At 40.9% G+C, this 16,802-nt stretch overlaps 1 protein-coding gene across 2 annotated transcripts in view; it reads left to right on the forward strand.

Moving 5' to 3' along the window:
• Positions 1-16,802, forward strand: part of MICU3 (mitochondrial calcium uptake 3) — a 101,901-nt gene that overhangs the window by 66,562 nt on the left and 18,537 nt on the right. Inside the window, exons 9-11 of one of the 2 annotated variants that reach the window (XM_090036000.1) lie at positions 281-376; positions 8,905-9,005; positions 13,249-13,420. In XM_090036000.1, coding sequence (XP_089892126.1) covers positions 281-376; positions 8,905-9,005; positions 13,249-13,420 — 369 coding nt within the window. The remainder of the gene's footprint in view (positions 1-280; positions 377-8,904; positions 9,006-13,248; positions 13,421-16,802) is intronic. The other variant, XM_090036001.1, reaches the window with a different exon arrangement.

A 16,802-nucleotide genomic window follows, 5' to 3' on the forward strand; every position in this document is an offset into this window, starting at 1 on the left:
CTTCACTTTCCTCAGCGTTACTCTATCAAAACAATGTCTGGTGATCCTTCTTGCAAAGCCACATTGTGTCATAAGGAAAAAGCTATCAGTACCATTACTCATTTGAGATGCCTTTGGTTTATAAGCAATGTGATATAATACTCTTCTTTGTACAGGAGAAAAACACAAGGATAAACTGCTTTGAAATTTAGTTAGAAAAGATTTTAAAGTGTGTAAGCTGTTGTTTTTTTATGATTGCTTCTTGGTTTTCAAACAGTTGTACTTCTTGAAACTTCTACAGGTACTTAAAACAGAAGGAGAGGAACATGCCCCCAGAAGCTATTGGGATACACTGAGACGTAGCACAAGCCAAGCACTCTTTTCAGACCTTGCAGAGGTATAATAAAGCCTCTATCTGGTCCATGAATAATTGCCATTTTATTTCCCTTTGTTATGTTTCCTCCAGTTTTATGGGTCTTATTTCTTTCCTTCTTTTAGTAGTTTTTTTTTTAACCAGTGTGTATTAAAAGTTGTCATCTAAATTAGTGTTGCTCCATTCATTGTGCTTATTCAAAGTTGTCATATTTCTAATTAGGTAGCTTTTCCTTTAGTCAGCATTAGAAGATCAAGTCCTGTATGCTGCACTCTTCCTCTAAGATTTATTCAATTCCAGCCCTTAAACTTGTCTACTTACCATTTTAAAGCAAATCATCTTCTGATAAGGTAATGTTAGGTAGTTCTGTAGACTACGAGAGAAAAACATAAGACTGGAAGGGACTTATTGAGGCATCAAGTCTATTTCCCTGATATCTTATGCAACTGTGTCATAGGATCATAAGAAAGTAGGGCTAGAAGGGACCTCACAAGATCATCTAGCCTAGCTGCTCAAGGTAAGATCATCCCAAACTAAACCACCTCTTTGTTACAGCTTGAAGCCATTGCTTCTAGTCCTGTCCCCTATGACCATGGAGAAAAACACAATTCCATCCTCTCTACACACTCCAAATCAGGAACTAGGGTGGTAAGGACACTCTAGCAATGCCCACCACCACTGCTCTCCGTCTCTCTCGTGCGCTCAAAAGTTGGGCAGGTGTGTCTCAAGAGTAGCCTTACAGTCAGACCACCAGATGCAGAGTGTCCAGAGTCAGAGCAGGTGTGGGTCTTATTTTCAAGTGCAACCTCAGGAGTAATGCAGAGCCTGTATAGGCATACTCTTAGTTTCCTCTCATCACATTGAGGATGAGAGTACTTCATTCTCTCAAGTCATCCTAGTTGCCTTTCTCAGCATCTGTTTGTTTGAGTTTATATTTCATGAGTACGGGTGACCACAATTTCATACAGTGCTCCAGATGGGCATAATATTTCTCTGTCTCTGTTAAAAAATATAATCCATCTGAAACACCCTAGTCCTAATGAGTGGTTTGTAATGTTTGTGTGTTCAGCTAGTACACCCAGATTCTTCTCTCAGTTATTTCCAATTGACAAATTCCTGGCTTCGTTGTTACTGTGCCATCATTAAATACTTCCTTTTGGAAGTACTAAATGGTGGCACAGTAACCGCCTGTACTGCACCATGCCAGTGGCGCATGGTTATTTTTAGCCAGTATGTTGCCATATCAACACACTATAGAGAGGGAGTGCATTGCTACAGTGATGTAGCTGTGTCATCACAGGTTCTGCCCAGTGATGCTATGGCAATGTAGCATCTCATGTAGATGTGCCCACAAGGATTTAAGATTAGTTTTCTGTAGATGTATTTAATATAGACTCTTCCAAAGAAGCAGCAACTGGATACATTATTAGATGTGCATTGTATGGAGAGATATATATAATAGCCTGCAGAAATTAGTTTATCGGTAGCAAAGTTCAACTTTCATGGTTTCATAGAAGTTAGGGGCTGGAAGGGACCTTAGATCATTAGGTCCAGCCTTCCTGCTCAAGGCAGGAAAAACTGATGAGGTTATATGACCCCAGCGAGGTGTGTGTCCAGTTGTCTTTTGAAGATCCCCAGGGAAGGTGGTTGTACCACCTCTGGGAGGAGTCTATTCCAGACTCTGGACACATGAACCGTAAAGAATTTTTCCCTAATATCTAATCTGAAGCGGTCCTTTGTCATTTAATTCTTCCATAAAAATGTGTATAAAATCTCTCTGCTAACATGTAAATCATTTTTTCCACTGGCTTTAGGAGGACAAATCAGATTTCTTTATCGCTGCTCAGTATTTCTCATTTGTGGGTTTAATAACATTTTTCTAATTTTGAGCTTATCCTTATCTCTCTCAGACACTTGAACATCTGAATAATGCCAAGGGCATTTGGACATAAAGCTAGGTGACATTATAGTTTGTGTAATGTTGCAGCCTTTTCAGAAGGTCTTATTTAGGTTGAAAAGAGGAGTAAATGAGATTCAGCCTTCAGAGACCCCACATAGTAGGTCTTTTCAGGAGGAAAAGAAGTTGGCATCTTTCACAGAAGAATGAGTAAGTTTTGAAATATTTTGCAGTACTTTGCTTCCATACCCAGTTGGTCACAGCACCCTCTGGTCAGTGGATCTGAATGCTTCTGAGTCTGGGTAGAGGATAAATTCTGAAAATACTGATAAATGTTGGGAGTTACTGAAGTTACTAAAACACTGGCGAGAACTTTTATCATTCAGAATATAATGTTTTATATTTTATGATAATTGATTAGCCTGATCTAAGCTCTCTGGAATCAATAGAAACACTCCCATTAACTTCAGTGGCTTTGCATCAAGCCAGTACTGTTTGTGCAAGGACTTGACACCAATTTACAAAGATGAATAGGTATAATTATCCTCCTTTAGGTTGGGGAAACTGAGGCAGAGTGGTGAAAAGACTATCCATGGGCACACAAAGGCAGAGCTGGTAATACAGCTTCTGTTTCCTCTGTAGGACTAGGGCTTCAATTACATGTTGTCTGCTTTTATATTTGTATTTATATAAGAGATCTTAGCGGTAGTATAAAATATCTTTTAATACAGAGATGAATGAGCCAATCTTTCATTCTTATGAAAAGATTTTTAAATAAATTAGATCAAAATAGTGTTTGATATCCTATTACATGAACATAAATTGTGTTCTTTTGTTGCTTTCTTTTATAAAAAAAAATTTACTTTGAACAATGAACAATAGAATCAAAGGAATAAAGTCTTTATTTTAGTCTTGCCTTTTGTAAGATTTAAGTTATATAATGCTGTTAAGTCATTGGGCACATTGGTATAGTTTTCAGTTGCTCAGAATTCTGTACAGAAGCAGATTTTAGATTTTTTTTAATGGATAGCCAGGCTGACCAAATGTAAATGATGGGAAAAAAACCATCAGTTTTTGTTTTTTTTAAACTCATCGTCTTGTTCTCATGGTTCTTTAGATATATATAAATGCAGCCTAAATCTAACAAGGTTCCAAAATATTTTTACTGGATGAAAAGCTGTACCTTAACATCTGATATCTATACAGTGTATTTGAGGAGAAATTACTTGAATATGCTTTATAGAGTTCATTGTTTGAAACGTACAGAAAATCAAGTTATGTGTATTTCTGTGTATTATGCCCTACTGTGGAAAACAACACAGAATTCAAAGACAGACTGTCGGATATTATTCTGTCTGAAGTAATTTCAGGTTCATTTCAGGTATAGAGTTATTTTAATTGAAGAAAATAAGCTATCCTTCTGTGTATACATCATGTCACCTCTTTTTTTTCCTGGAGAAGAATACAAGAATAAAGAGGAGGACAGAATACATGAGATGTAATCTTAAAATACTGGAACAATTTTATTAAACTACAGAAAAGTCTCTCTTCTATTTCATTTGCTCTTAGATAATAACAAGAAAGACTTATGTTGTTGGTTCCTCTACCTTGTTGGTTTATTCTTCAGTATCTTCTGTTCAGTTGTTGATGTGTAACGTTTGATACATACTGAAAACGTTGATTCTCACAATCAAACTTGTAAATGGAAAGGCATGGCTGTAGTTTATCAGGAAGATTTTTGGACAGTGTGGACCTTAAATATAAGCTAGGTAGATTAAAATAACATACTGCACTGGCTTCTGTAGGATTTGTCTTCAGCAGTACAGCGGTTCATCTGCATAGTTTTCACTGAAGGCTTGAGGCTTAACATTTACAGCTTTTATTTCTTCACTAGAAGTACAGAATGCTAATAGCATAATATATGCTGAAGAAACATTATTTTTCTGTTGCACCTTGTTTCTTAATAAGCCAAGATTTAGATACCTTGATAGCCTCACTGACAGTTTCATAGGTTAAGTCCTCCAAGGCCAGGTCCTCAGCTTTAGTAGAGCTCTATATATTTAGATGAGCTGAGGAAGACATCTAAATCCCTGCTGCAGATTTATTTTGTAAACCTACTCTTGAATTTCACAACCTTGTCTTCCTTTTTTTTTCCTCTAACAAATCTGATTGACTATGAGTATAGTAGATAGTCAAAAGTATTTGGATTCATAGATCTTTAGTTTGACATTTTCAAGTCACAGTGAATTACTTGTCTAGCATCACTTGAACAAGGGTTTTCCTTTCTTACCTCTGAAAACTTATGCTTTTGTTTTTTCATAGCTAGAACTGTAGCTGTATCAGTGATCAGTGTAGCCAATTCCTATCTCAATCCCTGAGAGAGAACAGGGAATAGCCAATATGGGCACATCCAGATGAGTGCAGTATGTGGCACTGCAAACTGCACAGTCCAATTTTCTCTGCGCTGCAAGGGCATGCTGCCCAAGCATGCACTGCTCCCTCCATTTTTTCCCTGTGTTTTTTGGGGGGTGGGTTTGCATATCCAGGGGTAAAACAAAAAACACAGGAAAAAAAAGCAAAGCAGTGCACACTCAGGCAGCATACACTGCTAAAAAGTGGAGCCAGGCCACTTGGAGCCGTGCTGCGGCTGATGGCCAGGCTCCACCCAGAAGGATTGCCATGGCTGTAGCCCTGGGAGGCCCCCAGAACCCAAGGTAAGGCTGCTAAGGCCTTCCTTACTGCCCCCAGGGCAGCTTGCTGCATGGCAAAGCATGCGTAGTATGGGCGTTCCCCAGGTACAAGTAGGTGTAGCACAAGGTGCACCACTGCTACCTGTCCCCAGGGAACCAAATGTCCATGCATGTCTGGACACGCCCTATGTTTACATTTAATATTTATTGCAGATGTCTTTTAAAAAATAAGCCTACAGCAAAAATAGACTTGCAAGGTACTTCTGAAGGTCATCTAATCCAACCCTGCACTGCTCAAAGCAAAACCATTCCTGTCTAAACCATCTAAGAAAGATGTTTATATCATTTGTACTTAAAACTTCCAGTGACAAACCTCTCTAGGGATAGGGACAGACGTTACACATAAACTGGTTTAAGTGATCGCAAACTTTTCTAAACTTGTAACAGAACAGATGTTCAGTGCACATAAAATCAGTTTGAAAATGGCTGAAACCAGTTTGAGATAAACCTGGTTGAATGTAGTATCAGACTTAACTGATTTGTCTCAAACCGGTTTATGCAATGTCTGCCTGTGACAGGGCGGGAGCCTAGGAGTGGCCGTGACCGCCCCTAATGCCACCTACCGTGCCACGTTGGTGTCAATGCACCCTCACCACCTCGCCCACCACGTCTTTGATGTTATTAATTTTTTTAAGGGACACTGCCTTTTTTTTGTCCTCGCCAACACGGTGCCCTGATGTAGCCCAGTCTGTGTCCTGTCTTGGGTGACTCGGTGCACTGCAGCCTTAGGGGCTACGCGTGGCTCCAACCACCCCTGTACCATGCCCCAAGCCTCGCAGATGTACTGGACGTTGTCTGGTCAAGTCCCCTCTCGGCGCCCTCACTGGCACCCTCTGGCTCATCTCACAGCCCGCACCCTCACTGGCACCCTCTGGCTCGTCTCGGAATCGCCCATGCCCTCACGGGTGCTCCCTGGGGCTTCTCTCACAATGCTGCCCTGAAATGACATCCCCTCTCTGGCACCGGGGTCCCCACGCTACCGTGGAGCCCCTGTGAGGCCTCCTCCAACCCCTAATAGCCTCACCCGGTCCTCCGGTATAACAACAAACAACCAAAGCAATAACGCAACCCAATCGGCTGTAACTCAAATCTAAGCATCCTGGCTAAAGCGTTCTCTAAACCATGCAACATCTCGCACCCATAACTAGTTTTTTGTACCTCCAGGCCTTTCCCTTTTCCCCTTTCAGAGCCAAGCTCTTTTCTTGGTCTAACAGTACTCCTTTTGGGCCAGCTGCCAGTTGGGAGAGGGAGGGAGAGAGAGCACTCACAGTCTCACTCTGGGTCTTATAGTGGTCAGCCCGGCCCCTTCCGTTTAGCTGACTCACAAGGTGTCGGCCCTTAGCTCCTCCTGGTTGCCCCTAGCAGCCAGCACCTGAGCCCATACTGCTGCTTTTCAGTAGCAGGCACCTTAGTGCCCTGCTACACTGCCCCAGACCCCTTGCTGGTTTAAACTAAACCAGACACCTGCAGCATCCCAGCATACTCTTTGAGCTGGGCGGGGCTCACCCCTCTGCTCCCTGGCTGGAGTTTGGCACAGACTTGCAGGCAAAGAACATCTGTCTGGCTTCTCCATGCTAAGCAAGGATTATTCCCCCCTCCCCACTGCTTTATGCAGACACCTCCACATTAACTAGAAGACCACATGCTGGCTACAGTCCGTGCTGTGGGAGAGGACAGGGGCAGACAGGCCTTTTGGAGCTAATCAACAGGTTGCTTAATGTCCTTCCTTGGAAGAGCTGTTTACGAAGAGCTCCATTAATTAATGGAGAGAGGCTTTGGTTTCTTCATGGGTTGATAAACACTGAGTTAGGAGTGATAATTATTCTCTGCTGGGCTGCTTAGAAGGCGGGGGGGTGGGTAATAATCAGAGTGTCCTGTCAGGGTCTGGCCATGCCCAGCTCAGCTCTTCCCTGTGGAAGCAGAGAGGGCTGTTCTAGCGCCCCCAGCTTCTAGCCTGAGCCACTGCAGGCATGTGCCTGCATTTCTGGGATGTCTGTCTGGGTTACAAACTGATTTAGCCTAGCCAGGTTAGACTAACTTACAAAGATTTAATCAATTCAGGCTCAGGCTTTTTGAGTGTCTGTGTCTAGCCTATGTAAACTGTTTCAATACTTAACTACTCTCATAGATAGAATATTCTTCTTAGTAGCTAACCTAAATCTTCTTTGTAGCAATTTAAGGCAATTGCTTCTCTTGTCCTGTCCCTTGTGGAAGCAGAGAGCAATTGTTTTGATTATCATCCTTTTTGATAACAGCCTTATAGTATTAGAAGACTGTTGTTGAATTATCACTCAGTCTTCTCCAGAATAAATAAACTCACTCCTTTAAGCCTATCTTTATATGCCGTAGTTTTTCAAGGCCTTTAATCATTTTTGTTGCTCTCCTCCAGATTATTTCCATTTCCCACATCTTTCTTGAAGTAATTTCACCATAATGCAAGGTGAGGGCTCTCAAAGACTAAAGGGAGTAGAAAAAACACTTGGCATGATTTGCATGCAACCCTTTCTGTTAGTACATCTCAGTATGCTATTTGGACCTAACCCCCAGGTCCTTTGCATAAGGTTATTTTGAACCCTAAACTTGTCATCTAAAATATGTGTTACCCCATCATCTAGAAAGAGGCTAAGATTCAATCCCATAGTCTACATAATTTAATGAAGATTTTGAACAGTACTTGGCCCAGAACAAACCCATGGGAAATCCCATATATTATTGCTTCCGATATTGAGCAACTTGCAATAATTCTTTGGTGCAATTATTCAGCCAGTTATGTACCCACAATAAACTTCTGTGTGAAGTCCCACTAATGTTAAAAGGACTGCAACCATGTGGAACACCGTGAAGTTATGTAGCCTTATTTTATTGACCCATTTGTATAGCTTCTAAAACCCTGTTTGTTAGAACTAAAGTGTCTTCATAAACAAGATAAAATGAGTATACTCATGTTCATAGGTAAACTGCAACAAATACTAATTCAGTAAAAAAGTGGAATGATACATAACCCTCATTAGAATATAGTGATTGTCTGTGGTTAATTCATGTCCTTTCATTTCATGGCTTGAGTTACCAGAACTAGTTATGTATACTGCTTTCTCATTCATAGGATTCACAAGGTGACACATGTTTCATGAGGTACCTTTTACCAAATATGTCATTTGTATATTATAAGGTCTCTGTCTGCTACTGAGACCACAGACTACAGGACAACTTGTAAGAATGTACTTCATTTATGATCATTAGGAGCAGAAGTTTGAGACTAAATAACATAGTTATATAGTTAACATAGGACAATTCTTTATAATCATATGACTTTCTAAATATATTCAGAAAGAGTAAGATTAAATATTCAGTCACCTATTGCAAAAAGTCTATTTTCCTAAAAGCAAAAACAGCAAAACAAAATATACTTGGATGTTCCAAATACTTATAGAAGTAAGCCAAGTCTGACATTAGAAATGGTTTGAAAATATGTTTTATTTACATGTCATTCCAAAACTGCATGTAATTCTTGAATGTGCATGCATGTATATGCAGTTTTCTCATGATCCAACCTTAATTTCTAAAATGTTTTTCTTCTCACGCTTTCTTTTTTTTTCCACACTTTTCCATATTATTCCATTAACATGTCATGGGTTTTTTTGTGGGGGAAGGGTTAAATGTTTTATACTTAATGCAGTTAAGTGAATGTTGTTTTATGGAACATGTATGAAACTAAAATGTACTGTTTCAATACTAAACTTACCTTTATAACTTGATAAACATTGAATAAATTCATTTCAAAGTATCTATTGAGTGATATCTTTCTTTTTTTCTAAATGCTATCTGTAAAATGCTTTCTTGGATTATGTGCTTGTAATTGATACTGTTAGTCTGAATTAATTATTTTTCCTTTTCTAATGTTTAAGCATGGAGATGACATCACAAGTTTACTGTCTGATACTACGTTGCTTGTACACTTTTTTGGCAAGAAAGGAAAGGCTGAACTAAACTTTGAAGATTTTTATAGGTGAGCTTCAATTTTATAATTTCCGTATAAAATGTTCATTACAATTATCTCCGATCATAGAATCATAGAGTTAAAAAGGATCTCAAGGATCATCTTATTCTACCTCCTACATAAATGCAGAAATTCTATTCATAAATCATCCCCATCCAACCTCTTCTTGAAAGTTTCCATAGAGGAGATTATACAACTTCCCTGGGCAGTTACTTCATCATCTTATTCTTCCAAAAGTAAGAAGTTTTTTTTCTCATATCCAATCTAAATCTGCTTTGTTACAATTTAAAGCCATTGCTTCAGGTCCTACCAGGGGCAGATTCAGGGGGCGTGCAGTGGCTTGATCGCACCCTCTTTTGGATTGGACCACACCTTGGGAGCCTCCAGGAACTTTTCAAAGTTCCTAAATCAGATGAAAGTACTCTTTCCCTTTCCCTTTCCCTTCCTGCTCAAAAAATCGCTACCCCTGCCTCGTGTGCCCACCCCTCCTTCTCCTCCTCCACCACCTGCCTTTCCCTGCTGTCCTGAGGGCAGAGAAGTACCAGAGCCTTTCCTGCCTGTTGCTCAGGGGCTGGACTCAGCTGGGGATGGCGGCAAGGGTAGCAGGGGTGGACGAGAGTTCCCCTTCCCTATGCTCTGACTAGGTAGGGTGGGGGGAACTCCCCAGTCACCCTGTTGCCACTGTCCCCTTCTCAGCTGAGCCCAGCCCCAAATTAGCCCTGCTGGCTCTGCAACTTCCCTGCCCCCAGCTCCAGAGAATGAAGGGGGTGGGTGAAGAAGAAAGGAACAGGCTGCCTCCGAGCAGGAAGGGGAAGGAAAGGGGTATTTTCGTCTGCTTTAGGACTTCTTAAACTCCCCAGAGGCTCCTACAGCGTGGTTTTCCTGCACAGGTGGGACAGAAGAGGCTGGGAGCGGGGGGTGCATCCACCCCTGCAGTGTGGATTGCTGCTCCCACAACCCGCTTTGGGAGATTCTGAACCTGGCCCTGTGTCCTACCCTCTACTGTAAGGAAAAAAGTTATTTTTTCTTCTTTATGCAGCCTTTCAGATATTTCAAGACTGCTATCATGTCCCTCCCTTAATTGCCTTTTCTGCAAACTAAATGCACCTAGTTTCTCTCAACACTTCTTCCAATAGCTTGCCTTCCCAACCTCTTTATCTGGTCCAGTTAGATCCTTTAACTACATATAACATACGCATTTTTTTTACTTTCTCTTTAAATGCATCTGCTTTTCAGTTCATCATAGACTCTTTTGTGAAGAAAGGGGCTTTCTCTTTTTTGCTGAAAAACTTGAAAACAAGGTGAAAGACACTCATTAAAATACACACCATTCAAAATTTGCATTGTGTTTTTGTGTTCTTCATAACAGAGGCAAAAAGGCATTTCACTATAATTTTATCAGATGTGCAAGGTAATTTGGTGCTCATTACAGTAGGATCAGATCATTTGTATTTGGGTGGTTTGCAACCCAGTTAATTTGCTGAATAGGGACAAGCTACTAGGCTGTTTGCTGGGGTTCTTACTTCAAAAGATGCTGCTTGCCCACTAAGCTGGGGTTTGTTAGTGGTCCCAGGCAGCTCATCAGAGAAGCAACACCCTTTGAAATAGAAACCACAGCAAACACCCAAAGCACTGCAGCAGACTCATAGGACTGTTTCCTGCTGCTCTGTATGCCCCTGATTAAATATTCACCATGGGGTGAACCCTGTGAAGAATGTGTAAACACAAACTCGATAGATCGTATTCTTGCCTTACATTGGAACTAAGCTAATATCCTACCATGAAGTCATGGCATGCGCCTTTTGGTTGTCCCGTTTTCTGGATGTGATGGTACATTCTTGCTACTACCACCTCATTTCTGATTGTGAGCACTTTGGGGAGAGGCAGTGTCTTCATATATGCTTATGTTGCTAAGAATTTATAGTTCTTTCTATTTAAAGTAAAACTTTGCCAAAAAATGTTACATACAGTATTGGCTATTATGAATAGAGATAAAAACTCAGTGGCAGCCATTAGCAAATGCTAACTTTATAACTATGGCAGTTGAAAGAATATAGTTGTGACATTAGAAAGTGAACCATTCATAAAACCAAAAACAGTCATGTTTCTTCTTGAATAAAAAAATAAAAAATTGTCTTCTGCTTCTTTACTTGTACCACCAGAATTTACTTTTTCTCTAGTTATCCCTTACCTACTTATGAATTTTGATGCAACCAAAAGTATGCAGTCTCCTCTGCATCTCTCTTCTTGAAGCTGAGCCACTGCAACTTGCAGTTAGTATTCATTGGATGAAATAGATAATGAGGAAGTTTCTGTTCCTTTGGGAGCAAGAGTCTAGGCTAGACCCAGAACCCACTTTCTATTAGATAGCAGCCACCTTACTGAATCACATAACCTTTAGCTAGTTCTCTTGTGGTTGCACATATTTCCCTTTCTTGGCTGCCCAGGAGCCCAGCCTAACCTGTGCTGGGATGAAGCAGATGATAAATTCAAACCTCTTCTGGTAAGAGAGGCCTAGAACCTGGGCCTTCCTGTATGAGTGCCCTATCACTAGCTAGCTGGCTAAAAGACAGGAGGGTTGTGCTCCTCTGGCATTTATCACAGGTTTTTGCCTTGCTATAACTTATGCTTGCCCAAATACATGCATACCTGCCTGGCCTGAATGCAGCTTACTAGGAATCCTCAGTAGTTATGTGGATACTTGTACATTTTAATTGTACATGGAACAAGATGCAAAATATACATCAATTTTAAAAACGGTAGTTATGCACCTGGTTGAGTGCCATGTGTACATAACTAGGATTGTGCCTTAAGAGTGTAGGTCATGCTCCCAGTATGTAGACTATATCATGGGAAACAGTAACTCTGAAAAGGACTTTTGGATCATGGGGAAATTAAGTGTAACACTCTGGTGGTTCAAGTTAGGTCAGTGTCCACTGGCATCCCAGGCTCCTTGCAGTCTCCCACTAGTCCCCCCTTGCAGGGAGGCATGCGAGCACTCACCGCACACTCAGCTGTTTCAGTCGAGCACCCAAAGACCTGACACAGAGCCCAGGAGACCCCCTGTGCTCAGGTGCAGCCCCATGGAACCCAACCAGGCTGCTAGGTGTGGATGAGTATGCCTTCTCCCACACAGGATGAAGGCACAGCCCAGGGACATAGGTGCCCAAGTGCCAGGGCTCATGCATGGGAAAACAGATGCCTCCCTTCCCCACTCCTGCTGGTTGCCTGTGGCTGACAGATGAGATGACACAGCAGGGGATTGGGGACATGATCACCCGTGCTCGGCAGCGCGGGCCTGGGTGCTTGGCTACTCTCAACTGTCTCCAGCAGCTGGGGGAGCCCATGGGGCATGCTGGGAGGTATGTAGGAGTACCCCCAACCTGCTGGCCTCAGCCAAAGCAGGCAGCCTGTGTGCCCCTCTATCTCCCTCCCTCTCCTCCCCTCCCTGCTCCCACCAAAAGGCAAATGTGTTCTGTTCACCACCAATCTAACTTATGACGCTTACAGAAAACTGTGTCACTTGGACTGATTCTACCTCAGGCTCTTTTACTGTCTGTACCTAACCACTGGTCACAGGCTATTGCAATTTTTGGATACATGATCAGGGACCCATCAAATAGGACTAGAGAGGTTCTGTTACTTCTGTATTTGGCTTTGATGCAATTGCTTCTAGCCCCAGTCTGTCCAGTGTATCCAGTTCTGTTGTCCGCAATTCATGAAGAATGTTGACAATTTGATGAGAGTTAGAGAAGAGCCATAAGAATGACTGAAGGATTGGGAACCATGCCTCGTACAGACTACAGTTCAACCTATTTAGATTTATCAAAGAGTTGATCTGATCACAGTTTGTAAGTACTTACATTAGGAATAAAACTGCTCTTTGTACTAGCAGATACATATAAAACAGTATCCGGCTGGACAAGTTCTAGGCTGGATGTTGAAACTAAACAGCATTCAAACTGGATAACATTCAAAATAAAGGACAGTTTTTTGACAGTAAAAGGATTAAACATTGAAATCTCTTGTCAAGAGTTGTGTTTGTCATCACTTTTAATCTTTCAATCAAAACTTGATGCTTTTTTAAAAGATATGATATCATTCAGAAGAAGAACATTCAGGGAACTCATTTGTCTGTTTTTCTAAAGGAAATTGAACTGTGGTCCTTCCTGGCTTTGTGTAAATCTTTGGGTGAAAGGAATGGTAGAAGTGTGAAGTATTATTTCCTGTTCAATATTTGTTTGTACTTTAGGTTTATGGATAACCTACAAACTGAAGTTCTAGAAATAGAATTCCTTACCTACTCAAATGGGATGAACACTATCAGTGAGGAAGACTTTGCTCGTATTCTTCTGAGATATACAAATGTGGAAAATACATCAAGCTACCTGGAAAATGTGCGCTGCAGGATCCCTGAAGAAAAGGTATTTACTTCATCACTACAGCTGCATTAAAGCCAAAAGTCCCAGAGGTGAAACACTGGGGCGCATCTAGATGAGCACGGCCATGTGGTATGTGGCAGTGCAAACACATCTGCAGCACCACGTACCACACAGTCAGGTGTTCTCCATGCTGCAAGTAAACAGTGCCCATGAATGCGCTGCACCACCTTTTTTTTTTTTTCCGCGGGTCATGCATGGGCAGCATATGACACTAAAAAGCGGAGCTGGGACATCCAGCGGCCCCCCAGGACCCCAGATAAGGCTGCTGGGCCCCAGCCTCTCCTACTGGCCCGGGATAACTTGCCACACACCAAAGTGCACATGGTATGGGCATTCCCTGGGGACAAGTAGCTGCACTGCAAGGTGCGCCACTCCTCCTTGTCTGCAAGGAACTAAACATCCGCGCTCATCTGGACATGGCCCTGGTGTCCTGTAAGTCAGTTTCCCATTGATATCAGTGGTATCTGGATTTCAGCCAAAGTATCTTAGATCATTTACTTTGCCTTTTCTGTTTTACAAAATCCATACTGAATGACATGTATATTGGGTTAAATAACAAGGAACATGTTGAATTATGGAATAATTTTTCAGATTGCAATGGCTATGGCTTTATGCTAGGTTATACTAAACAACAAAAAATGTAAATGCTCTAAAGAAATTAAGTCATTCTAGGCTTTTCAACTCTAGTGAAGACACCTTCTATCTTTACCTCTTCACTGCCACCTAAATAGTATCTCTTTAAGAACTAGCTTGACACCTTAACAGTGGATCTTTTATAGCTAGTCTTTGATGAGTGAATGGTTCTTATCAATGGTTAAAGAGATATTTTCAGAATCTGGGTAGTAAAGAATGGCAAAGAACTTTAAGTAGCTAATCCTCCATTTGTTTAGCAACAAATGTGTTGTCAGTAGTGTATCTAAGCAACAGAAGACTCTAGTGGTAGCTGAATGCAACGATGCAAATCAATAGGGATGTTGTTACAAGTGGGTCTTCAACCATTGGATGTTTTGGATATATTTCTTCTATTTGTGTTTATAGAAGGATCAGGTTAATCTGCTCTAGAAATACTTGCAAACAGTTTGACCTTGTTTAAAATGGCCATGTATTTTGACGGTGTTGACAGTTTAACTTGTGGAAGTGAAAACAGTTCCACAGATAAGTATACTGCCTAGCAATTACCTTAAACTGTTAGACTGAAAAATTACACATAAATAAGAACCACTGAAATACTATAAAATAGCAGACTTTGGTTTAAAACAAAATACCTGAATGGAAAGCTGGAGTTACAAAGACAACAAATGACCTAAGAAAGCATTTATTTAAAAAATGACTGTTACTGAATTTAATTTAAAATTGCAATTGCTCTGGAGTTGCAGGGTCACAATTCTTACCCAGCTGCATAGGTAATAAGGTTACTCACCTGATGCTCCTACTTCTTCTCTTTCCCTTAGTCTACATAAGCAGGAGATTCGTGAACTTAATCCATTTACGCTCTTGCCGGTCAGAGAAGCTGATGGGTTCCCTGTACAGACTGAAGTAAACCATTTGCTTCTCAGAGCCAGGGAAAACAGAGAAGGAATTGTGACTGGGACAGGTTGTTCTTTGTTCTATTTCTGGGAGAGTGGTGTTACTCGCTAACCCCTTTTCAGGATACGAACTAGCTGTCAGTAGGCACAGTTTTGAATAGAAGCCAAAAAGATTCATATGGGATCTATATTGAATTCCGTAGAAATGGCTTTACTTCAGTATTGTCTAGTTTTCTTACTGTATGGATCCAGATATATTTTGTTGTTTCTGAAATCATTTGCTTAGAAAAACAAAAGTTTATTTAATTACTATAATACTATGTACATGGCACACAGGTTAAAAAAGGCATATAGTGAGAAGTGTAAAGATGCATGTATTTGACTGGCTAAGGTGATGTTAGTTTAGTTTAATTCAATATCTTAAATACATGAAGTGCTTCTTCAAGTTCTGTATCTTAATCCTTCAACACAACTGTCATGATGGGAAAAATCTTTAACATGTAAGCTTCACTCCTTTCTTTGCCTGGGTTTTTACGCTCAGCTGCAGTGAAGTTTACCATTTTTACACCCCTCTGTTTTAGCCACCATGTTCAGTGTAGCATTTACGCAGTTTAGACATGATGCTTTGCTCCTAGGGACTTTTATATTTAGTCATTCTAAAAACCCTGCCAAAAGTGTTTGCTTCAAAGTTTGGGGAACTTTTGCTGGTGTAACAAAATCATCAACCAAGGACATTCTCAGACTACATGCGGCCCCTAAACATTTTCTTTGGTTGGTGACCTTTCATCTAAATAACAACTTGCCCACATATCCCTTGGTATGTGGTCCTTTATTATAGGCATTAAATTAAATTAAAGCTCTCCATTTCTACAGCCATACACTACTGATATGGTCAATAAGCCCCCTAGAGAAAGTAACTCCTCAGAAACAGAACTCTCAGACCTTCATCAGCTTTTGAAAATGGGACTAATGCTCCTAAAACAGTGGCTTATCTAGTTCATTTAAGCACACTTGATTTGACCCCTTCTGACTAATAATATAATTAGCATGATATTACATCCTTATTGTTGCAAAATATTTAATTCTTATATTCTCCAATACAAAGACATGACTGATAACTTCCAAAGATGTTGCTCTAGAATGCACAGTAGTAAGCCGCTATTCTCACAGTTGGCACTGTTACTCTTTTTGTGGCTTTCTTTATGCAGAGGCCCATAAAAAATGTGCTGATCATTTGGCTGACTATATTCATGTTGAAGTGTTGAGCTGGCATGCTGCCTGCTTACAAGATGTTCTCCTTTTGCTAGGTGCCAAGTAGTGATTCATTTAGACTGGCAGCTTGAATTACTACAAATATCAGCTCCTACAGTAAGATCATCTTTTTCAACAGCACTGCTGTATTCATATCACAGTTCACTTTGTTTTGCTAAAAATGTAATCTGCCCAATGAACTAGAAGTTTTCCTTCACTTTTACCTGGAAAATATATGGTTTTCACTAGGAACCTGGGAAATGCATTTACATTCTTTAACATATCAAACATATGCAATATAAGTTTGAGTATTCTGTTAGAATTGTTTGGTTTTACAAAAGTAATTCTAGAGATGGTAAACTTGTCATCCAACTCTGAATGCCTATCTCCTTCTGTTAACAGCCCTGGGTACCACTTGTGGGGAGGGGAAGGGGTTGCAAAAATAGCAGCTGCCACCATCGGCAGGCACTGTGGCTGCTGGCACTGCCCTGTGTGGCATGGCTACCAAGGGCTGCTGAGCTGCCCCGCTGTGCCTCTGCCTTTTAGTTTTTTTAATTTTGCATCTCTCTTCTCTCTCTCTGTCTAAA

Source organism: Crocodylus siamensis, chromosome 2 (assembly GCF_052110815.1).
Source record: "Crocodylus siamensis isolate JL-2025a chromosome 2, ASM5211081v1, whole genome shotgun sequence".
NCBI lineage: Eukaryota > Metazoa > Chordata > Crocodylia > Crocodylidae > Crocodylus > Crocodylus siamensis.